This window comes from Geotrypetes seraphini, chromosome 8, assembly GCF_902459505.1.
Source record: "Geotrypetes seraphini chromosome 8, aGeoSer1.1, whole genome shotgun sequence".
In the NCBI taxonomy this organism is placed as follows: Eukaryota; Metazoa; Chordata; class Amphibia; order Gymnophiona; family Dermophiidae; genus Geotrypetes; species Geotrypetes seraphini.
This window is the reverse complement of record NC_047091.1, coordinates 189845673-189870680: the sequence shown is the minus strand read 5'-3', so window position 1 is coordinate 189870680 and position 25008 is coordinate 189845673. Positions and strand designations below refer to the sequence as shown.

Sequence of the window (25008 nt, the reverse complement as noted above, 5' to 3'; positions counted from 1 at the left end):
CATAGAGTACATTTATTAAAGAAACTCAGCACTCTCTTTGGCATGGAGGGATAAATGGCCAATGTGAAGTCAAAAGGCTCGACAGCCCGGGGAACTTAACTGAAAAAGTATACTAAAAACAGCTGATACTCCCTGGGGCGAAAAAGGCCTCTTAATGACTGAAGGTCACAAAAACAAAAATGAAAAAAAATTTAACCAAATGCGAGGGAATGACTTAAAAATGAATAAAGTGAAGAATTATGAAGTTAACTACAATAAAATAAAAATAGGAAGGAATAAAAAAGATTTTCAAGTTTGACACACTGAGGAGAAACTGAAGATCCAGTTTCTCAGCTTCGCAGAAAACTAAGAACTGATGGTCCTGCAAGCTGACGTCAGGCAGGAAGGTACCAGCACACACGTGGTTATGGGCACTGCCTAAAGATTTCAAGTGACCATGCACTTGGCAGTGTCCGCTCTGGGTTCTGTAGATGACATTGCCCACATATGAGAATATTATGCCTGCTTATCCTCAGAGAAATATAACAAGAGTGATGCTTTGCACTAATCCCAAGCTCATGACTATGGCAGTGTCAGATTTCTAAATTAATTGTTCTTTTAATATTTCTCCCCACCTTTAAACTTGTACTTTATACACTGCATTTGTAAAAGAGCTGTGGCCCTGCTTTATAATTTCTATAATGCTAAAAAGCATACGCAGTGCTATAAAATCAACATGCAATAAATGGTCCCTGCTCAAAAGAGCTTATAAAGATCTAGAAAATCTAGTTACTCTGGCAAAAAATATCATTCCCAAATGGGCAAAACGTAGCATTTCTCATTTTTTCCATTATTTCTCTACATTAGTGTGAACGTGCAAAGGAACCAAAGGGAAGCTACAGGGTGAGAGACCATAAAGAACCAGCAGATGCGCTTGACAACAGAGATTGCTGTAGAATAAGTACATGGAATGTGAGTGTACTGCTGCAACCAGAGAGAATGCCAGAGAGAGAGCACATGGAACCAGAGGGTGCTGCTGTGAAGGAGATTGTGGGAGAGCGGATCCAGGGAATAAAAGGCAACTGCCAATGGAAGGAGCGACTACCCGAGAGAGAACAAATCTAGCAGTTGCCGTAGAAGATGCCACCACAGACACAGTACACAGAGCTCAAAAGACTCAATGAAGGGAGCAGAGGCTACCAGGCAGAGAGTGAAGCTCAAGAGGAAAGGAAGAGACTATCAAAAATAGGGCACATGAAATCTTAGCAGGAACTGTATGCAGAAATAAAAATAAACTGCTTCATCTCTTTTCTGTATTTTTAGATTTTCTAATAATTAAGAGGCTTTTAGATTCTGTGTCATAAAAAGGAATGAGAAAATTGACTAAATACTTGCAACTGCATCTCTGTATAGCATAAGCAAATCACCTTGGAATCCAGAAAAAGAAGCAACTCGTAAAATTGTTCCGAGTCAGTCTATAATAATACCAGTCATAATATAGTGAAATTCAACATCCTCATATCAAAACACAAAAAAATAAAATATTGAGTTTGAAAAGAAATTTAGGGCTGTATCCTGTCATGAATAAGGCTGGGTTCAGCAAATGCCCCTGAAAGTTTCAGCCTCTGTTTAACCACAGAACCTACTAGGCTCAAGATCCTTAACACATATATTATAGGAGGTAGCCACAGTTTGTGGGCCTAACTGAGGAGTGCTGCTCTGACTAAAAAGATACCCCGGCTGTCAATCAAGGCTCATGATACTTCAATAAATACGTCAATAAATGTTCTAATCAAGTGGAAGCAAATTGCTAGGGCAAAAAAGACATTTTACAAAACAAGCAAGAAAGCTATTTATGTGAGTTAAAAAGGTATATTCGAAAAGGCAATATAATTGCAATTTAAGCATAAATTTAAAGTGAGAACAGAAGAGAGAAGCTAAAATCAATATAAAGGAATTGATTCAGGTAAAAAAACCAAACTAAAATACTCATTTAAAGGTGTAGTGTGCATCATCACCATGTTAGAATCACAGCGTGGTTGTATACAAAACAAAAATGTAGTTTGACACACTGTTATAAGAACATAAGAATTGCCGCTGCTGGGTCAGACCAGTGGTCCATCCTGCCCAGCAGTCCGATCACGCAGCAGCCCTCAGGTCAAAGACCAGTGCTCTAAATGAGTCCAGTTTAGCAGGAACTTGTCCAACTTTGCTTTGAATCCCTGGAGGGTGTTTTCCCCTATAACAGCCTCCAAAAGAGCGTTCCAGATTTCTACCACTCTCTGGGTGAAGAAGAACTTCCTTACGTTTGTACGGAATCTATCCCCTTTCAACTTTAGAGAGTGCCTTCTCGTTCTCCCTACCTTGGAGAGGGTGAACAATCTGTCTTTATCCACTATGTCTACTCCCTTCAGTATCTTAAATGTTTCGATCATGTCCCTTCTCAGTCTCCTCTTTTCAAGGGAGAAGAGGCCCAGTTTCTCCAATCTCTCACTGTACGGCAACTCCTCCAGCCCCTTAACCATTTTAGTCGCTCTTCTCTGCACCCTTTTGAGTAGTACCGTGTCCTTCTTCAAGTACGGCGACCAGTGCTGGATGCAGTATTCCAGGTGAAGGCGCACCATGGCTCAGTAAAGTATAGTTACAAGAAAGAAGGCTAAAAAACATCCAGTGGAGACCTCTGTCAAAGAACTCTACTGGTTCATATTCCAAACCCCAGCAGTGCTCAAATTTTGTTCTAGAGATGCTCCAATAGAAGTCAGTTTGAGCCTGACTAGAAGACAACACCTCAGTGAGGGCATCTCCACTGCTGATGTCTAGACCTCACCGTCAATCGACTACTGAGGGAAGTCTCTTCTCCCCCACTATGCATTCAATATCAAGATAGTTGTGGCTGACAGACACCACCTTTCAATGAAAACCTCCACGTAGTATATAGGCTTCCAGGACAGGACAGCCTTTATCTGCCTTTGTCAATGTTACCAGTGCTGAACACCGAGTCAGATGTTGGGCAAGCACTCTTCAATTCATCTATTTCTTTCCTCCTTAAAAACTGAAGTCAAAACCAAATGAGGCTCAGTAGGCAGACATCCTATTTTTGGATGCCACACCCCATCAATAAATAGTTTGAGAGTTCTTCTCTTCAAGGACAATTTGCAAACATTGCAGTCACCAGAACATAAAAATGTTCCTGTCACTGTTCCCACCACTCAATGCCTGCCATTGATAACCCTTAATGCCAGCCAGCACCAAACAGATGGAACATGTCATTTTTCTCTTTGGTTCTCTTTCATCCTGGTGAGATGCACATACACCTGCCTATACTTAAATACTTAATCCACATATCCTACGTCTTGTCACTCAAGCTCTAAATCATTTGAATGGCTACCAAAGCTTATGAGATGATTGCCTCAACATCTGCTTCATACACCAGTATATAAAGGTGGTGCAGGTGCAGAGGCCAGTGGGGATCCATTGACATTTACTAACCATGAATGGGAAGGAGTGGCTCAGTACCGCAGTACAAATCAAAAGGATATCAGGGGCAGGTTTTCTCCTCTTGTCTGGGATTGGAACAGGATCATTGGGCCTTCTCCTCAGTTTCCTTGTCATGATAGGCTTCACCTCCATTGAATCTAAGAAAAATAAAGGAGAAAATTAACCATGGCCACTTGGAAAAAAGAGTAGCCATCCACTCCTTCATTTAACTATGTGATCTGCAACAGACTAACAAATGCTTTCATAGATTATGGCATTCTCAAATCACTAACATTTGGAAAAGTTTAAGGCTAATTCAAACTTTAGTAGACTGACTAGGTATAAAGATCAGGGCTGTAAAGTGGAAGAGAGAGAATTGAGAGTCAGTAAAAATGTACACCAGCTTCAAAATTTCATTGGCTATCAGTGGTCTTTCGTATTCAGTTTGAGGGTTTTTTTGTTTTTTTTTTAAATCTTAGAAGCACAGAAACATGACAGATAAAGGCCCACTGGCTCATCTGCAGCATCCACTATCTCCTCTCCTCAAGAGATCCCACATGCGGGGGCGTGGCTTAGCGCGCACACAAAATGGTCGTGTGATCGCAGCGCTCCTCTTACCTGGGCAACCGTTGAATAAATAAAGATTTCCTTTTAAACTGTTTTCGGCTGAAAACATCGGAGAGGACAGCGGGAGCATGGCGAGCACCCGACAGAGTAAGAGTGAAACCGGAGGGGCTGTGAAAAGGCAGAAGCAGGATCAAATTACCCCGAGTAAGGTTCTGCTTCCTGCTGATGTATCAGAGGAGTTAAGCAAAGCTGAAGTTATGGGGGAACTGAGGCAAATCAACAAATGCTGACAGAGACTGTGAGTAATATGGCAGAACTGAAGGAAGAAATCCTGAATATACACAGACAAATGGAAGTAGCTAATAAAAGAACAACAGAGTTAGAAGTTAAAATGGAGAGCTTAGAATGTGAAGGAAAAAGATGCAAAAATGACAGTTTGGAAATAATTCAATTGAAAAGTCAGCTGGAAGATTACAAAAACCGTGGAAGAAGAAAGAATATAAAACTTTTTGGAATACAGGAAAATTTGGAAGGGAAAAATGCAATACAGTTTTTAGAAAATTTAATTCCTAGATTATTGCAGTTGGATTTCAAACAGCCTTTGGAAATAGAACGGGCACACAGGATTCCAATAAAGAGTCTGGAAAATCAAGGGAGACCAAGACCATTAATATTCAAGATGTTAAGATACCAGCAAGCAATAGAAAAGATAAAAACTTAAACTATAAAGGATCCAAAATATGGTTTTTACCAGACTTTGCTAAAAATACAGCAAATATTAGGAAGAAATTCCTTGAGCTGAGATCTCAATTAAAGGAAAAAGGATATAAGTATGGGTTATATTACCCAGCAAAAATGAGGGTATCTTGTGGGGATAAATCTTTGTATTTTGTGGATCCGGAAAAACTAAAGACCTTTCTTTCAAAATCAGAACCTATGTCATTTTAGCACAATGGGTGTTGAAATGAAGGGATAAATACTAAGACTGGATTGGTGGATATTGAACAAAAAATTAAATATAAAGAACTATGAGACTTTAGTTTGTTGGAAAAAGAAGAATATGCAACAAAGAACAGGAAATTAAAATGGACAAGTGAAAAAGAAAATAAAAGAATGTAAAGAAGAAAGAAGAAAGAAGGATAGACTGGAAAGACATTAAAGTGAAGTTATTAGACTGAACTTTTACGAGACTGAAAGAATGGTTGGAGTAAAGAATGAACAAGAAGGATTAAAGGACTGGACAAATTAACACAAAAGGAAAAGTGAAGACTGAATAGGAAAATAAATAGATGTGAAGAAGAAGAAAGCAGGACTGATAGACTAAAAGGATATTATAAAAAAAAAAAATGAATGACAATTGGCAGTCAAAAGTCTTTAAGAGTGGATGGATGGAGATAAGAAATAAATATGAAAGTTCAGTTTATTTAATAAGTCAGAAAAGGAGAAAGTAAAGAATGAAAGGACAATAAGGAAAAGATTGCAGAATGGACTAATGATAGAAAGGACAAGTTATATGATATTTAAATGCAAGTAAAGGAAAGGAAAATGAATAATATAAAAGAAAGATACATATGAATTTATTGGTAGCTGAAGGAATGTAAAGATTGATGTTGTGATAATATAGTTTTAAAAAGATTGGATTTAATTTGGAGAAGAGGAAATATAAAAAGGGGGAAAAAAAAAAGGAAAAAAAAAAATTATTTTGAAAATGAAATACAAATGTTTAAATACAAATAGAGGATAAAAACTTATAAAATTGAAATTTATTTTTTTTAACAGAAATATATGAAGAGATGGCTATTTGTTGTTGGATATTTAAAGGAGGATAGGAGAAGATGGATTAGATAATATAAGATATAGGAAAATGATACTTTTTATTAAATATATGACTATGATAGAATTTTCTTGAATGAAATAAAATGTTGGGGGAATGAATTAGAGATTGGTGAAATGATAAAAATGCATTAATGGAATGTTAGGAAATAAATATGGTTATGTGACTAAAGGTTAAATAATAGATAGAGAAATTAATTACTTTAAAATGGAAAAAAAGAAAAAAAAAAGAAAAAAGGTTTTATGATTAGAAGAGAGATATAATTAGATATATTGTGGAGAGGTAGTGAGTTTGTCTCAATAAAGGATAAAGGGGTTATTAATAAATATTGGTTGCCTGGGGGGAGGGGGGAAGTTGGGATTACTGTCCAATGTGTGTCCTTACGCAGTTATTATATTGGGGGGGAGGGGTGGGAAGAAGGTGGGTATTAAAGATATTACTAGGATGATTAAGGAAAAGATTAATAAGGGATTGGGTAATTTGGAGGTAAGAATGTGTGCCATGGGGAGAGGTTTTTTAGATCTTAGTTATGAAAGAAGGGAAGAGGAAGATTATGATAAGGAGTATAAAATATATTATGTCTTTTAAGATATTTTCTATTAATGTCAATGGCCTGAATCATATAATCAAAAGGAAAAAGGTATTATCATTTTTAAAGAAGCAAAACGCGGATGTTTATTGTCTGCAGGAGACCCATCTTAATATAAAGGAATCACAGAAACTAAAGGGTGGGTGGGTGAAAGAATGTTTTTTTGCTCCAGCAGAGGGTAAAAAAGCAGGAGTAGCAGTTCTTATAAATAAAAAGTGTATGGCCAATTTTAAGATAGTAAATTCGGACCCACATGGAAGATGGCTACATGTTGATATAAGTATGGGAAATAATGCCCTGACGTTGTTCAATATATATGCCCCTAATTCGAATCAATCAGAATTCTTTAAAAAATTGCAGAGTATGTTGTTACCACTGGCTGCTTCTAATTTAGTGGTGGCTGGAGGTTTTAATGCTGTAATGGATCCATTAATTGATAAAAAACCAGGTAAAAGTATAAATTCTTTAGGTTTAGATAATTTGGTTCAATCATGTGATTTGAAGGATATATGGCGTATTCTTCATTTTAATGATCAGGAATTTTCATTTTGTTCACAGGTTCATAAATCATTTTCAAGAATAGATTATATTTTTATTTCATCACATAAGGTGCAGCAAGTGATTAAGGCTTCCATTGATCCCATTATCATTTCGGATCATGCGGGAGTATGGATAGATTTACAATTAGATCAATTAGAAAATAGAAGACCTCTTTGGAGATTTGATAATGCATTGCTTGTGGATGAAAAAGTTTTGGAAAATTTTAAAACACAAATTAGTGATTTCTTTCAAATTAATTTAGTGGAAGATACATCTATTGAAAATGTATGGGACGCTTTTAAAGCGACTATGAGAGGTCATATTATATCATATTCGGCTTTTGTTAAGAAACAGATTAAAAAACAGTATATAGAGTTAGAAAAAGAAATTAAAATACTAGAAACTAAATTGGTAAGCAAATGGGAACATGATGTATTACAAGCTCTTTTGAAAGCAAAAGGTAAATATAACGAATTAGCTTCAAAAATGATAAGAAGAGACTTGTTTTCCAAACAGACAATGTATTATGGAAATTCTAATAAGGCGGGAAGATTATTGGCAAATTATCTTAAAGCAAAAAAAAAAGAAGAACTAACATTAATGGGATAAAAGATGATAATGGTATAATAACCAATCAAACGGATATAATTTTAAAGCAATTTCTAAAATTTTATAAGGATCTGTATTCTTCCGAGCCTTATTTGGAGAGGCAAAAAGATGGTAAAAATTTTTTAGATTTAATTATTGGACCTAAGGTTCCTGATCATATAAAACGGAGTTTAGATGAACCTATATCATTAAAAGAATTAGAAACAGCGTTGAGATCTCTTAGTTGGATCCGCTCCAGGTGGTGATGGTTATACAGTAGAATTTTATAAAACATTTTCAAAATGTCCTTTCCCCATATTTATTAAATTTATATCAGACACAACTTATAAAAGGTGATATTAAAGGTACTATGGCTGAATCAATAGTAATTGTTTTGCCTAAGCCAAATAAAGATCCTACTTTGGTTTCAGACTACAGGCCTATATCTTTAATAAATGTGGATAATAAACTTTTGGCGAAAATTTTGGCTTTGAGATTAGCCAAAGCTCTCCCACATATTATAGACACGCATCAGACGGGTTTCGTTGCTAAAAGACATTCCTCTAATAACTCTAGATTATTGTTTCATATGTTAAATTTATCAAAAAAAATGGATGAACCGGCTTTTACAGTTTCCTTGGATGCAGAAAAAGCGTTTGATAGGGTAGAATGGAATTTTATGTATCAGGCTTTAGAATGGTTTGGTATAGGTTCTGGATTTATACAAATGGTAAAAACATTGTATAGCTTCCCGATTGCAAGATTAAATATTAATAATATGATATCTGATGGTTTTCAATTGCAGAGGGGAGTTAGACAAGGTTGTCCTTTATCTCCTTTGTTATTTGATGTTGTATTAGAACCCTTATTGTTAGCAATACAGCAAGCAAGGGGGATACAGGGTATTCCATATTCTGATATGGAATATAAAATTTCGGCTTATGCGGATGATATTTTACTTTATTTGAGGAATCCAGAGTCTACCTTATCTTGTCTATTGGAATTAATTGATATGTTTGGCAAATTTTCAGGTTATAAAATTAATTGGAGTAAGTCTGAACTTATACCTTTAAATGTTCATTGTGTAAAAGGATTATTTGACGCTTTTCCGTTCATATGGAAAGAAGAAGGATTTAAATATCTTGGCATTCAAGTTAAAAATACAATTGAAGATACAGTAAAAGAAAATGAAAAATTTGTATTGAAAAGAGTTACAGAGTTATGTGAGCAATGGAATCCGTTACATCTTTCTTGGTGGGGGAGAGTTCAAACTATTAAAATGATGATCTTGCCTGTAGTTTGCTACCATATGAGTATGATACCTATTTATTTTCAGGGGTCCTTTTATAAAAAGCTTAATAGCATTTTAACGAAATTTCTTTGGCTTGGTAAAACGCATAGAATAGCTTTGGTATCTTTGCAAAAATCAATTAAGGAGGGAGGGGTAAATTTTCCAAATTTTTATAGGTACCATCAAGCCTATATTTTACGTCAGGGTATGTATTGGATCCTCCCAGAACTGATAGATAATGCACCGGATTGGTTATATTTGGAATGGCGCCTTATGTTTCCCCTAAATTTAGTTCATCTTCCAAGTATCAACATGCCTAGAAGATACAGAGAAAATAAGATATTAATGGATACTTGGAAAACGTTGAGGTTTATTAGTAAATTAACACCTGTCCCAATAAACAAGTCAACTAATCAGTCTTTATGGATAAACTCCAAGATTAAAATTGGCGGAGCTCAAATCCTTTGGAAGGAATGGATTATTGCAGGCATTAGATCTCTGAATGATGTTATTTCGGAAGGTAAACTGCTGGAATTTTCACAATTGCAACATAGATTTGGTCTTAGTAAAAAACAAAGTTTTAAATGGTTGCAATTGAAGCAGGCCATTCAGGTTGGGTTCCCTGAATGGAAAACATTGAATAATCAATATAGTTTAGAGTTCTTATGCTTCCAAGCAGACTTCCTAGGGCATCAAGCCGCATTGTGGTATAAATTAATATCTGGATATTTGAATAAAAAACCAAAAAATGGTCTAAGAGACGGAACTCTAAAAAACTGAAACAGCAAGATATTGAGGATTTGAGAGACGCTGAGAAAAAACAGAAGAAAATTGCTTAAAGCTGATCAAAATAGAAAAATAACTCTAATAAAGGGTTGCTCTCCTTAATCAGAGCTGCGATTGGGCTTGTAAGAGGAGAGAAAAAAAAAGTTCCCCTACAACATTGAAAAAGTGAAAGTGAGAAAAACATAGGTAAAGGAAAAAGAAAAGAACTTAAAAAGAAAAACTTTCTATTTCAAAGATATAACAAAATCTTGGAAGAAAAGAGATTAAAAACCTAAGAATACCAAATATAAAAGATTTAAATACAAGAAATAATAATAACCAAGGAAAAGTGAACAATAAAATGGCAAGTACTAGACAAAACAAAAATGAGACAGGTACATCTGCAAAAAGACAGAAACAAGAACAAATAACACCTAGCAAGATACCACTTCCTATCGAAGAATCAGACACATTAAGCAAAGCTGAAGTCATGGAAGAATTAAAACAAATCAAACAAATGCTGAAAGAAACTATTACTAATATGTCTGATATGAAAGAAGAAATTTTAAATATACATAGACAAATGGAAGTTAACGACAAAAGAACAACTGAATTAGAATCAAAAATGGAAATTATAGAATGTGAATCAAAAAGATGTAAAAACGACAACCTGGAATTAAACAAATTAAAAGATCAACTGGAGGATTATGAGAATAGAGGAAGAAGAAAGAACATCAAACTCTTTGGAATACAAGAAAATCTAGAGGGGAAAAATACTATCCTTTTCCTTGAAAATTTAATTCCAAAAATTTTACAATTAGACTTGAAACAAACAATTGAAATCGAAAGGGCACATAGAATCCCAATAAAAAATTCAGAAAATAAAAACAGACCAAGACCAATCATTTTCAAAATGTTGAGATACCAGCAAGCACTAGAGATACTAAATGCTGCAAAAAAAGATAAAAACTTAAACTATAAAGGATCAAGATTATGGTTTTTACCAGATTTCGCCAAAAACACAGCATCTAAAAGGAAAAGACTACTAGATATGAGACCACTACTCAAAGAAAAAGGATTTAAATATGGACTATACTATCCAGCGAAAATGAGAGTGTCATCTGGAGACAAGTCGTTATATTTTGAGGATCCCGAAAAACTAAAAGAGTTTCTATCTAAACCAGAACCTATGATATATTAACAAAATATATTAAAAAGGTTTTGAAGACTCTATGAAAAATTAGGAAATACAACATATCGAAATATTGAAGAAATGGAGGAAAACAATACAAAGAAAAGACAATAATAATTATATGAAAGAAAGAACAGAATATATGAAAATTATTAAATAATACACTGCATACAAGAGGAAATACAAATCAACACATTGTTAAATAAAAAATGATACATTAATAAAATGTTATGGAAAATGATTAAATAAATATAAAAGATCAATATAGATAGATAGAAGGGAAATTTGTTAAACAAATGAATATTGATTGCCTGGAATGGGGAGAATGTTAGGATTATATTTCCAATGTGCATCCTTAAGCAGCCAATGTATTGGGTGGGAAAGGGAGGGATAAGAAGAATATTTATTAGAATAATTAAGGGAGATACATTAGGGTTTAATATGTGTGTCATGAGGAAAATTTTTTGGATATTAAATATGAAAGAGGAGAGGAGGAATAAGATAATGAAAGGTATTAAAATATATAATGTCTTTTAAAATATATTCTATTAATGTCAATGGCCTGAATCATGTAATTAAAAGGGAAAAAATATTAACATATTTAAAAAAACAAAATGCAGATATTTACTGTCTGCAAGAGACCCATCTTAATATGAAGGAATCACAAAAATTATCAGGTGGATGGATAAAAGAATGTTTTTTTGCTCCAGCAGTGGGTAAAAAAGCAGGGGTTGCAATCCTTATAAATAAAAAATGTATGGCCAATATAAAGATAAAAAATTCAGATCCACATGGAAGATGGATACATATCGATATAAGTATGGGAAATGATACCCTGACGTTATTTAATATATATGCCCCTAATTCGAATCAATCAGAATTTTTCAAAAAGCTACAAAATATGTTACTACCACTGGCTGCCTCTAATTTAGTGGTGGCTGGAGATTTTAATGCTGTAATGGATCCATTATTGGATAAAAAACCAGGTAAAAATATTAAATCTTTAGGTTTAGATAATTTAATTCGATCATGTGATTTGAAAGATATATGGCGTATTCTTCATTTTAATGATCAGGAGTATTCATTTTGTTCACAGGTTCATAAATCATTTTCAAGAATAGATTATATTTTCGTTTCAACAAATAAAGTGCAACAAGTGAGTAAAGCCTCCATTGATCCTATTATCATTTCGGATCATGCAGGAATATGGATAGAATTACAATTAGATCAATTAGAAAATAATAGACCTCTTTGGAGATTTGATAATGCATTGCTTGTAGATGACAAATTTTTGGAAAATCTTAAAACACAAATTAATGAATTCTTTCAAATAAATTTAGTGGAAGATACATCTATAGAAAATGTATGGGATGCATTTAAAGCAACTATGAGGGGTAATATCATATCATATTCAGCTTTTATTAGGAAACAAATTAAAAAACAACATATAGAATTAGAAAAAGAAATAAAAATATTAGAAGCTAAATTGATAAGCAAATGGGAATATGAAGTTTTGCAAGCTCTTTTGAAAGTAAAAGGTAAATATAACGAATTAACTTCAAAAATGATAAGAAAAGATTTGTTTTCCAAGCAAACAATGTATTATGGAAATTCTAATAAGGCAGGAAAATTATTAGCAAATTATCTTAAGGCAAAAAAAAGAAGAACTAATATTAATGGAATTAAAGATGATAATGGTATAATAACAAATCAAACAAATATAATATTAAAACAATTTTTAAATTTTTATAAGGATCTATATTCTTCTGAACCTTATTTGGAGAAACAAAAAGATGGAAAAAAATTTTTAGATCTAATAAATGGACCTAAGATTCCTGATCATATAAAACGAAGTTTAGAAGAGCCTATATCATTAAAAGAATTAGAAACAGCATTGAGATCTCTTAGAGTTGGATCCGCTCCAGGTGGTGATGGTTACACAGTAGAATTTTATAAAACATTTCAAAATATCCTCTCCCCACATTTATTAAAACTATATCAGACACAACTTATAAAAGGTAATATAAAAGGTACTATGGCTGAATCAATAATAATTGTTTTGCCTAAGCCAAATAAAGATCCTACTTTGGTTTCGAACTACAGGCCTATATCTTTGATAAACGTTGATAATAAACTTTTGGCGAAAATTTTGGCTTTGAGATTGGCCAAAGCTCTCCCACATATTATAGATATGCATCAAACGGGTTTCGTTGCTAAAAGACATTCCTCCAATAACTCTAGACTATTATTTCACATGCTAAACTTGTCAAAAAAAATGGATGAACCGGCATTTACAGTTTCATTAGATGCCGAGAAAGCATTTGATAGGGTAGAATGGAATTTTATGTATCAGGCTTTAGAATGGTTTGGTATAGGTTCTGGATTTATACAAATGGTAAAAACATTGTATAGCTTCCCGATTGCAAGATTAAATATTAATAATAAGATATCTGATGGTTTTCAATTGCAGAGGGGAGTTAGACAAGGTTGTCCTTTATCTCCTTTGTTATTTGATATTGTATTAGAACCCTTATTGTTAGCAATACAACAAACGAGGGAGATACAAGGAATTCCATATTCAGATATGGAATATAAAATTTCGGCTTATGCTGACGATATTTTGCTTTATTTGAGAAATCCAGAATCTACCTTATCTTCTTTATTGAAATTAATTGATAAGTTTGGCAAATTTTCAGGTTATAAAATTAATTGGAATAAATCTGAAATTATACCCTTGAATGTTCACTGTGTAAAAGGATTATTTGATACTTTTCCATTTATATGGAAAGAAGAAGGATTTAAATACCTAGGCATTCAAGTTAAAAAAACAATTGAATATACTGTAAAAGAAAATGAAAAATATGTATTAAAAAAAGTAACGGAGTTATGTGAACAATGGAACCCACTACATATATCTTGGTGGGGGAGAGTTCAAACTATTAAAATGATGATCTTGCCTGTGGTTTGCTACCAAATGAGTATGATACCTATTTATTTTCAGGGGTCCTTTTATAAGAATATTAATAGAATTTTAACAAAATTTCTTTGGCTTGGTAAAACACCTAGAATAGCTTTAGTAACCTTACAAAAATCAATTAAGGAGGGAGGGGTAAATTTTCCAAATTTCTATAGGTACCATCAAGCCTATATTCTACGTCAGGGTATGTATTGGATCCTCCCAGAACTTATAGAGAATGCACCAGATTGGTTATATTTGGAATGGCGCCTTATGTTTCCCCTAAATTTAGTTCATTTACCAAGTATTAATATACCTAAAATATACAGAGAAAATAAAATAATAATGGATACTTGGAAAACATTGAGATTTATAGATAAATTAACACCCATCCCAATATATAAATCAAATAATCAATCCATATGGATAAACTCCAAGATCAAAATAGGCGGAGCCCAAATCCTTTGGAAGAACTGGATTATTGCAGGAATTAGATCTCTAGATGATATTATTTCAGAAGGTAAACTGCTGGATTTTTCACAATTGCAACATAGATTTGGTCTTAATAAAACACAAAGTTTTAAATGGTTGCAATTGAAGCAGGCCATTCAGGTTGGGTTCCCTGAATGGAAATCATTAAACAATCAATATAGTTTAAAATTCTTATGCTTTAAAGCAGACTTCCTGGGACATCAAGCCGCATTGTGGTATAAATTAATATCTGGATATTTGAATAAAAAACCAAAAAATGGTCTAAGAGACATTTGGAGCATTGAGATTGGACATCAAATTAATGCATCTCAATGGCCACTGATTTGGTCTTGGAGAATGGGATGTACAGTGTCAGCATCTATGAGACAAACATGGTTCTTTTTATTACATAGAGCTTTTTGGACCCCTACTCGTTTACAAAAACTAGACAGTTCTAAGTCTAATAGATGCTGGCACTGTAATCTAGAACCAGGGACATTAGATCATTTATTATACTACTGTCCTTATATTAAAATATTTTGGAATTCAATTTGGCCACAAATTAATAAATTAATGGAAAATCATATTGCAATATCATATGATACAATTTTATTTGGAACAATGATGAGAAAAAAAAGTCAAATTTCACCAGAAAATAATAAACTTTTATTAATTATGACAGGGGTTGCCATTCAACATATAACTAACAATTGGAAAAATTACAACAACCTAAACTACACATTTTGGTGGAACACAATATGCCATGTTTTTAAAATGGAAAGATCAATATCAATACAAAAGGGAACATACAATAAATTTATAAAAATATGGGGGCCATTGACAAAATTCTGTAATGATTAAATAATAGAATACTTTTTCTTCTTTTCTTCTTTTAGAGATTTTCTTATGACACACATATAGGGGGGGTAAGGAAAACAATTTATATATAATATAGTATAATATATGATACAAAATGTAACAAATGATTAAGGAATAATAGAAGGGTGGGGGGAGGGAAAATGAATAAAATTTATCTAGAATATATTGTTTTAGATATAAATATGTTATTGAATAATTATTAATTGTATTCTATTATGTTATATACTTTTATAAAATTTGAAAATAGTATATTAAAGTGATGAAGGGGTGGGGGGAGGGTGAAGGGGAAAATCAAATTCAGACATACATTGTGTTAGATATAAAAGTGATACTATACATATATCAAATTTTATTATTCTGTACACTTTTTATGAAATTTGAAAATAAAAATATAATGGAAAAAAAAAAAAAAAAGCATCAAATTACTGCATCTCAATGGCCACTAATTTGGTCTTGGAGAATGAGATGTACAGTGTCAGCATCTATGAGACAAACTTGGTTCTTTTTATTACATAGAGCTTTTTGGACCCCTACACGTTTACAAAAATTAGATAGTTCTAAGTCCAATAAATGCTGGCACTGTAATCTGGAACCTGGGACGTTGGATCATTTACTATATCATTGTCCCTACATTAAAAGTTTTTGGAATGCAATTTGGCCACAAATTAATAAATTGATGGAAAATCATGTAGCAATATCATATGATAGTGTTATTTGGAATGATGATGAGAAAAAAAAGTCAAATTTCACCAGAAAATAACAAGCTTTTACTAGTCATGACAGGGGTTGCCATTCAGCATATAACCAATAACTGGAAGAATCATAGTAACCTTAATTATACATTTTGGTGGAATACAATTTGTCATATATTCAAAATGGAAAGAGTAATAGCAATACAATGAGGGACATATCCTAAATTTATAAAAATATGGGGGCCATTGACAAAGTATTGTACTGAATGAATAATAGGATTTATCTTCTTCTTTTCTTCTTTTTCTTGTCTTCTTTATGGCACACATGGAGGGGGGTAGTGAAAATAATTTTACATAACATGTTATAATATGGTATACAATATGTATAAGGTGATTGGAAAGTACTTGAAGGGTGGGGGGTGGGAGAGGGGATAAAAAAATTTGTTCAGAATATTATGTAATAGATATAAAAGTGATATTGTGTATTCATTAGTTGTAACTCAATATTCTGTACACTTCATGTAAAATATGAAAATGAATAAAGAATTATAAAAAAAAAAAAAAAGAGATCCCACATGCTTGTTCCATGCTTTCTTGAATTCAGACACAGTCTCATTCCCTCTGCTCCTCTCCTCTTCCTTCTCATGCCACTCTAGGAGTCAACATTCCCCAACCCCTACTTCCTCCAGATCTTCCCAAATTTTTAAACTATCCTTCCCTTCCATAAAAGGTATTTCCCATGTAGGCAAACTTGGGTCATCCCTCCCCTTTAGAATCACTGAGATCTGGAATAACCTCACCTCCTCTCTCCGAACCTCAAGTTCCCTCCAACTCTTCCGCAAACACCTAAAAACCTGGCTATTCTCAAAACTGTAACACTTCCCCCCTCTTAGGCCTCTCACCTTCCCCCTTTACACCTAACTCTTTAATCTCTCCACTGTAGTTCCTCTCTCATCTTTCTTCCTGTAAACCGTGCCGAGCTCAGCATTCGTGGAGATGGTGCGGTATATAAACCCAAGGTTTAGTTTAGTTTAACATTTCACGTAAAACTTCCTTTAGCTACTTGGGCCTAAATTTTGGAACCTCCATCCAGATCTTTAAAACATTACTTAACACTCACCTTTTCTCCAAATTGTCTAATCCCTCTCCTCCTCAATTTCCCTCTTGTCGTTTAACATCCCCCAGCAATGCTCTTTTATAATCCCTACTAGTCTTTAAGCCCATTACATTAACGGGTGCTAGAATAGATGTCTGTCTGTCTGTTTCTTTCTCTCTCTCTCTCCTTGGCCACTGTCTGTGTTTTTCTCTCTCTCCTTGGCCGCTGTCTGTGTCCTTCTGTCTCTCCCCACCCCAAGCAAATCTGTCTGCCCCCCAGCACCCTCCCCCCATAGCAGCCCCCTTTCCCTCTCCCTGACTGTCTCTCCGTGGCCCTTCTGTATTCCCTCCCCCCCGAGCAAAGCTGTTTACCCCAGCACACACCTCCCCCCAAAGCAGTCCCCTTTTCCCTCTCCCTAACTGTCTCTCCATGGCCCCTTCTGTCTCCCCCCCCCCAAAGCAAAGCTGTCTGTCCCCAGCACACACCTCCCCCCCAAAGCAGCCCCCTTTCCCTCTCCCTAACTGTCTCTCCAAGGCCCCTTCTGCCTCCCCCCCAAAGCAAAGCTGTTTGTCCCCAGCACACCCCTCCCCCAAAGCAGCCCCCTTTCCCTCTCCCTGTCTCTCCATGGCCCCTTCCGTCTTGCCCCCAAAGCAAAGCTGTATGCCCCCAGCACACTTCGCCCCCCCAAAGCAGCCCCCTTTCCCTGTCTCTCCATGGCCCCTTCAGTCTCCCCCCCCAGAGCAAAGCTGTCTGTCCACAGCACACCCCTCTCCCCAAAGCAACCCTCTTTCCCTCTTCCCCTGGCCCCCTCTATTGTTCCCGTTCTTACTCTCCCTCCATCCCGGCGTCTTCTGGCCTGCTCCTCTTCAAAGCAGCCTGTGATCGTGGCCGGCTTTAGGGAACCTCGCAGGCCGCTCTCCAACTCGGTAGCACGTTCCCTCTGACGCGATCCCGTGCGTCAGAGAGAACATGCTACTGAGGTTGGAGAGCAGCCTGCGAGGTTTGCTATAGCCGGCCACGATCGCAGGCTGCTTTGAAGAGGAGGATCAGCAGCGGCAGCGGTTGGTGAGTGAGGGCGGGAGGGGGAAGTTCCAGTGTGTTCCCTGCCGAGGATGCGGGCAGGGAGAGAGCTTGCCAGGTTTCCTCCAGCAGTTGGTGAGTGATGGGGGGAGAAGGGGAATGGCCAGAACGTTCCCTGCTGCTGCATCCTAAAATAGAATTCGGCCAGGGAACAGAAAACACGGCAGCAGGGAACACGAAACCCTAAGTGCACAGGCAAGCTTAGGGTTTTATTATATAGGATTTCAGACCCCCTCTGTTTTTACATTTCCTTTCATTTTTTCGTAAACCACATAGTAACCCTTCCAGTATATCAAGCATGCTGAAGGAATAAATAAGGGATAGTAGCAGGACATGACCTAGCATTAAAAAACAGCCATACTGGGTCAGACCAATGGCCCATCTAGCCCAGTATCCTGTTTCCACAGTGGCCAGTCCAGGTCACAAGTACCTGACAGAATCCCAAAGAATAGCAACCTTCCATGCTGAATCCCCAAAGAGTATCAAGATTCCATGATAGTGATCCTAGGACAATCAGTGGCTTCCCCCATGTCTGTCTCATAAGAACATAAGCAATGCCTCCGCTGGGTCAGACCTGAGGTCCATCGTGCCCAACAGTCCGCTCACGCGGCGGCCCAACAGGTTCAGGACCTGTGCATTAATCTTCTACCTATACCCCTCTACCCCCTTTTCCAGCAGGAAATTGTCCAATCCTTTCTTAAACCCCAGTATCGTACTCTGCCCTATTACGTCCTCTGGAAGTGCATTCCAGGTGTCCATCACACGTTGGGTAAAGAAAAACTTCCTAGCATTCGTTTTGAATCTGTTCCCTTTCTTTTCTGAATGCCCTCTTGTTCTCTTATTTTTCGAAAGTTTGAATAGTCTGTCCCTCTCTACTCTCTCTATGCCCTTCATGATCTTGTAAGTCTCTATCATATCCCCTTTATGTCTCAACAGCAGACTATGGAATACTGTGTACTGTTCTGGAGAGCACACATTTAAGAGGAAGTAGACAGAATATAGTCTGTCCAGAAGAAAGCTAAAAATGTGCTTATAACTTAACTTTGTGTATATCCGATTCTGTGTTGCAGATTTTTAGTAGCCTTAGTATTTTGGGTGACTACAGCAGAGGTAAATCCCAATTTATGCTCCATCTTTAGCTTCCCTCCCCCTTCCCCCCCCCAAAAAAAATCTCCATCTGCAGATTTTTGCAGGAAGCTTCACTCTTGCAGAATACCAGGCTTTTTTTCTTTCAGAAGGAAGAAGTTTGCTAAGAATGCCACCTGCCACCCATTCAATTGCATGGTACTAGTCTGTAATATAAAGAAATCCTGCTCAGAACAATGTATCACCACTTACGTCCTTTCTCTGTTCTCTTTTACATTTTTCTAGAGGATAGAAAAACTGTTTCCCTTTACCTCCTGTCAGCTCCATGGTTAACTTTTCATTTTCTATCATCTTCTTCTTTTCTTCCAACTCGGCTATCAAGTTTTCCTTCAGCTCAATTTTCTTATCTTCAAACTCCTTCACTGCTGCCTTCTTCTCTTTGATATAATTCCGCTCAACTTGCTCAGTCTAGCTCAAACATACAAAGAGAGAAAGCTAATCAACAAATAGTCAGGAGAACTACCAAACTATGAAAAATAGCCAATAATTTTTTCTTTCTACAGCCTAAACATAGCTTGAAAGCCCATGCACGATTGATTTGTTGGTCTTTGTTGTTTCTATAATGTTTTGCCTCTAGAAGAAAGCTAAAGCTGTGATTATTATGCATACTGTTCCTGGAACCTATGCCAAATATTTAAAAGATTTTGCTAGCTTTTCTGTTACATTAATTACAATTTTTTGGATTGATTGTAAAACAGAATAAAGAGGTTATGACAAGTAGATCACTCTGGGCCAGCTGGGAATGTTTTGGAAAGTTTTAACAGATCCCAGTCAGAGGAAGTTCAGCCTAGTGATCAATAAACCCAGAACTATCCAGCTTTCTTCTCAACCAGCATGTTGATGATCTGAGAACCAGAGCAGATGATCTCTGTTTGACCAGCTAACACTAAGAGCATAAAACGGAGGTGATGTCTCTCCCCCCACTCCAAATTCTCATGCTGTTCAAGGTTCCCAGAACCACCCAGGTGTGCCTTCTGGGAAGGAATGGTATCAAATACAGAGTGATAAAAGGAAAAGGCAAACCCAAAAAAGATAACAAGGTAATACCTAATGGGTAGGGAATTGATATTTGGAATGATATTGTTAGTAAGGTAGTGGTTAAGATCATAGAACTAAAGGCTTTGTGCCATTTATTAATCACTGCAACTCATGAGGTTAATGGCTAGATAGTGATTACATTTTATATAGGAGAAACACAAGTACAGGAAGACAGAAGGGCAATCGGATAGCACAGATTTTCAGCAATATCCAGTAAAGTTTTAAGACCACATATTCAGGAAGTTTAACTTACCAGATGGGTTCACTGAAAGCCTGCTTGGAGATCTCTGGCTCAATACTGACTCTCTATGGCCACCCCTTATTATTCAGGCAACCAAATATCACAGTTATTTACCATAACAGATGTTATCCGGAGACAGCAGGAAAATATTCTCACATGTGCACGGTACAGACAGTGAAAAGTGCACCGGAACTTTAAGAGCTTAAAACTTTCAGTCTGCCTGCACCGCGCACGCACGAGTGCCTTCCCATCTGATGAGGGCTCGCTAAGCTAAGAAGCCAACCAGGGGAGGTGGGAGGGATATGAGAATATCTGCCTGCTGTCTCCGGATAACACCTGTTACAGTAAGTAACTATGCTTTATACTAGGACAAGCAGGCAGTATATTCTCACATATGGGACTCCCTAGCTTACTGAAATGGGATGGAGGGAGAATTGGCCTTTAGGAAGAAAATAAATTCTGTAGTACAGTACTGCTTGGCCGAAGTAACCATCTCATCTGGAATAGGATTCTAGATAGTAGTGAGATGTGAATGTGTGGCTTGAATACCAAATGGCTGCTTTGAAAATTTCATCAATGGGAGTGGATTGTAAGAAAGTCAATGAGGTTGCCATCATTTGAACTTCGTGAGCTATAAAACATGCCTCGAGTTGCAACCCAGTCCAAGCATAACAGAAGGAAATGCAGGCCGCTAGCCATGTGGAAATAGTTCTCTTGGTGATAGGTTGGCCTAATTTGTTGGGATCAAAGAAGATGAAGTCCTGTGTGATTGAGTCCTTTGTAGGTAGTATGCCAAGGAACGCTTACAGTCCAATGTATAAAGAGCTGCTTCTCTTGGATAAGAATGAGGCTTCGGAAAGAAGACTGGAAGCATAATGGATTAATTCAGATGAAATTCCTTGACAACTTTTGGAAGATCATGAAGGGCATACAGAGAGTAGAGTGGGAAAGATTCTTCAAATTTTCAAAGAATGAAAGAACAAGAGGGCATTCAGAAAAGTTGAAAGGGGATAGATTCAAAACAAATGCTAGGAAGTTCTTCTTTACCCAATGTGTGGTGGATACCTGGAATGCACTTCCAGAGGACGTAATAGGGCAGAGTACGGTACTGGGGTTTAAGAAAGGATTGGACAATTTCCTAATGGAAAAGGGGATAGAGGGGTATAGATAGAGGATTACTGCACAGGTCCTGGACCTGATGGGCCGCCGCGTGAGTGGACTGCTGGGCACAATGACCTCAGGTCTGACCCAGCGGAGGCATTGCTTATGTTCTTATGTTCTCAAGGAATTTAGGATGAGTGCGAAGAACCACCTTGTCATGGTGAAATACTGCATATGGAGGGTCAGAAACTAATGCTTGAAGTTTGCTGACTCAACGAGCAGAAGTGACTGCGATTAAGAAAACTACTTTCCAAATGAGGAACTTGAGATGATTAGACGCTAGTGGCTTAAAGGATGGTTTTAACTTGGCAAGGACTACATTAAGATCTCAGACAACTGGAGGTGGTTTCAGTGGAGGATTGGAGTTGAAAAGCCCTTTCATAAATCTGGAAAGCATGCGATGAGTGGCCAGAGGTTTATCATTGATAGGAACATGGAAAGCACTAATAGCACTGAGGTGGACTCTGACTGAAGTGGTTTTGAGGCAAGAAGTGGAAAGATGTAGAAGGTAATTCAGAACTGAAGGAAGTGAAAATGATGAATGTTCTTGGTAATGAAGAGAACACCAAGAGGTAAAATGTGTCAATTTATATGTGTAAGATTTATAAGTACAATGCAAAGGAGGGGGGTGGGGGGATTTCTGAATTTTATTAAATGTTTAGATTAATAGGAAAGAAAAAATTTATATGATATATGTGACTGCATAGGGTATGGTAGGGATGGGAGGGAGGGGGTTAAATTTTATGATTTAATGTTGCTTATAATAGAAACTCAAGTGATGACATTTGAAATTAAATACATTTATTGATACACTTGTTGTAAGATGTAAAAATGAATAAAGAATTTTTTTAAAAAAAGTGTCCACTTCTTTTGACAGTATTGCTGGGTAGATGGTTTTCTGGATGTAGCAATAATGGCTTGAACAGGATCAGAGAGATGACAATCTGTTGAAGTTACACTGAAAGGTATCAAGCTGTCAAGTGTAGAGACTGCAGACTGGAATGCAACATGGATCTGTGACTCTGAGTGAATAGAGATGGAAAGACTGTAGTGGAATCTGATCCTTGACAGTCAGTTGAAGTAGAAGGGAGAACCAAGGTTGTCTGGGCCACTGAGAAGCTATCATGATCATGGTGGCTGATTCTCTCTTAAGTTTGACCAAGGTTTTCAGAATGAGGGGATTGGTGGAAATGCATATAGGAATTTGTTCGTCCAATCCAAAAGGAATGCATCTGCCTTGAGATGTTGTGGAGAGTACTGTCTGGAACAAAATTGAGGCAGTTGTGATTGAGGGGAGACACAAACAGGTCTATCTGAGAAGTTCCCTATAACTGGAAAATGTAATGGAGTACTCTGGATTTGAGGGTCCATTAGTGTGGCCAGAGGAATCTGCTGTGTTTGTTGGCCAGGATATTCTCTTTCCCTTGTACATATATAGCTTTTAGAAATATGTTATGAGGAATTGCTCAATTCTAGATATATTGGGCTTCTAGATATAAAAGGAGAGAGACCAAACCTCCCTGTTTGTTGATGTAATACATCACGACTTGGTTGTCCATTCAAACTAGGACAATGTGGTGAACAGTGATGAGAGCATTTCAAATGGCTTTTAATTTTAGAAGGTTTATGTGCAATGATTTTTCTTGCAAATTCCAATAACCTTGTATATTGTGGCCATCCAGGTGTGCCCCCCCCCCCCCCATGGTATCCCTGGAAGCCCCTTCTTATTTGGATTCATCAACACGAAGAGATGATCAGAGAGACATAAGTCATTCATAATCTCCAGGTAACGCAAAATAGCCCTCCGGACATTCAGACTTTGTCCATCTTCTTAGAACCCGAGAGCTGGAAAGAAAACTTCCTGTTTGATGTGAAACACCGAGACCACCTTTGGCAAGAAAGAGAGAACGATTCTCAAGGAAACCCCAGCCTCTGTGATACGCAGTTAAGGGTCTCCTGAATGATAAGGCTTGCAGTTCGGAGACGTGCCTCACAGATGTGATGACAACCAGAAACACCATCTCGATAGTCAAGTCCATTAAGGTAGCATCCTGCAAGACCTCAAACGGAGCCCTTGAGAGCCCCATGTTCAGATTCCAAGATGGTAAAATCCCCTCCACTTCTCTGGTAATCTTTTCCTCTTCCAAATATCAACCAAGATTACAGTCCCCTAAAATGTAAAGCTCCTGGAAATGTCCAGCTTTCTTATCTCACTTGTAACAAAAAATTGTAACTATCCTGGAAATGTCCAGTTAGCTCTTTTGTAATCTGCCTAGAACTACAAGGTACAGGCGGAATAGAAGTCACTAATGTAATGGAATGGAATGGAAAGGGCTGGCAAACTGGGGGCTGCAGCCTCAGAGAAACCATGAAGTAACTGCTTCCTCCCACGAAGATGCCCTGATAATCCAATCATCCAAGTAAAGGTGGTCATGTCAACCCAGTCTGTGGAGGTGAGCCGCCACTACAATCATCACCTTGGTGAAGGTCCAGGAGGCTGTAGATAGAGCAAACAGGAGAACCTTGCATTGAAAATGTTGCTCCTGGACATGAAACCGAAGGAAGCGCCTGTGATCTGGAAATATTGGGATGTGAATATATGCCTCCATTAAGTCCAGCACCGCCAGGAAATCCCCCCGGTTGCACTGAGGCAATGACCAATCAGAGAGTCTCCATACAAAAAAAAGAGGCACTTAGAGCGCCACATTAACATACTTGAGGTCCAAGATGGGCCTCCAACCCTCAGAGCTTTTCTTGGGCACGACAAAGTATATGGAGTATCTACCAGAGCCCGAGTCTGCGGTTGGAACCTGCTCAATCATTTGAATGTCCAGCAACCTTTGGACAGTTTCCTGAACCTAGGCTGCTTTCTTCAGTCTGCCAGTAGGAAAGTCCACGAACCACGCAGAGAGAGGACAAGCAAACTCAACTTGAAGCTGTCCCTGATGATTTCCAGAACCAACTGGTCAGTCGCGATAGCCTCCCAAGCAGTCCTGCAGCCTGCCTCCAATCTTGCTCAGAGAGGCTGGGGGCCTGGCGTCATTGCAATTTCTTGGGCTGACCGAGCAGATCAAAGTTGCTCCTACAGGCTCACTCCCAGAAGAAATAACTGGTGGCAGCAGAGAGCAGGGAGAAGGAGATGCTGTAAACAGTGATGAGTATGGACTCGCAAGAGTGGATGCAAGATCTTTGGTTCAGCATACCATCCCTATTGCACTGGAATGGCCTTTGTAGAATTATACAATGTGCTATGCAAGGCATTCTAAAGTGGAGCTGTTAAACAGTATTTGATAAACTAAATAGATACACACAGAGTACACAAACAAAATGTACACCATCTTCAGAGTACGTATAAATTTATATATGAGAATTTCCATGCTGTTGGGGCTGGTTCTGGGTGCCTGTTTTATAAAAAAGGAACCTAGG

At 37.1% G+C, this 25008-nt stretch overlaps 1 protein-coding gene across 4 annotated transcripts in view; it reads right to left on the bottom strand.

Annotated features, from left to right (window-relative positions):
• Nucleotides 1–25008, bottom strand: part of SUDS3 (SDS3 homolog, SIN3A corepressor complex component) — a 213278-nt gene that overhangs the window by 120618 nt on the left and 67652 nt on the right. For 3 of the 4 annotated variants that reach the window (XM_033957288.1, XM_033957287.1, XM_033957290.1), the window contains exons 6-7: nucleotides 19394–19550; nucleotides 3519–3614 (exon numbers count right to left, since the gene is read on the bottom strand). In XM_033957288.1, the coding sequence (XP_033813179.1) occupies nucleotides 3519–3614; nucleotides 19394–19550 (253 nt within the window). Of the gene's footprint in view, nucleotides 1–3468; nucleotides 3615–19393; nucleotides 19551–25008 lie in introns of all 4 variants that reach the window. The other variant, XM_033957289.1, reaches the window with a different exon arrangement.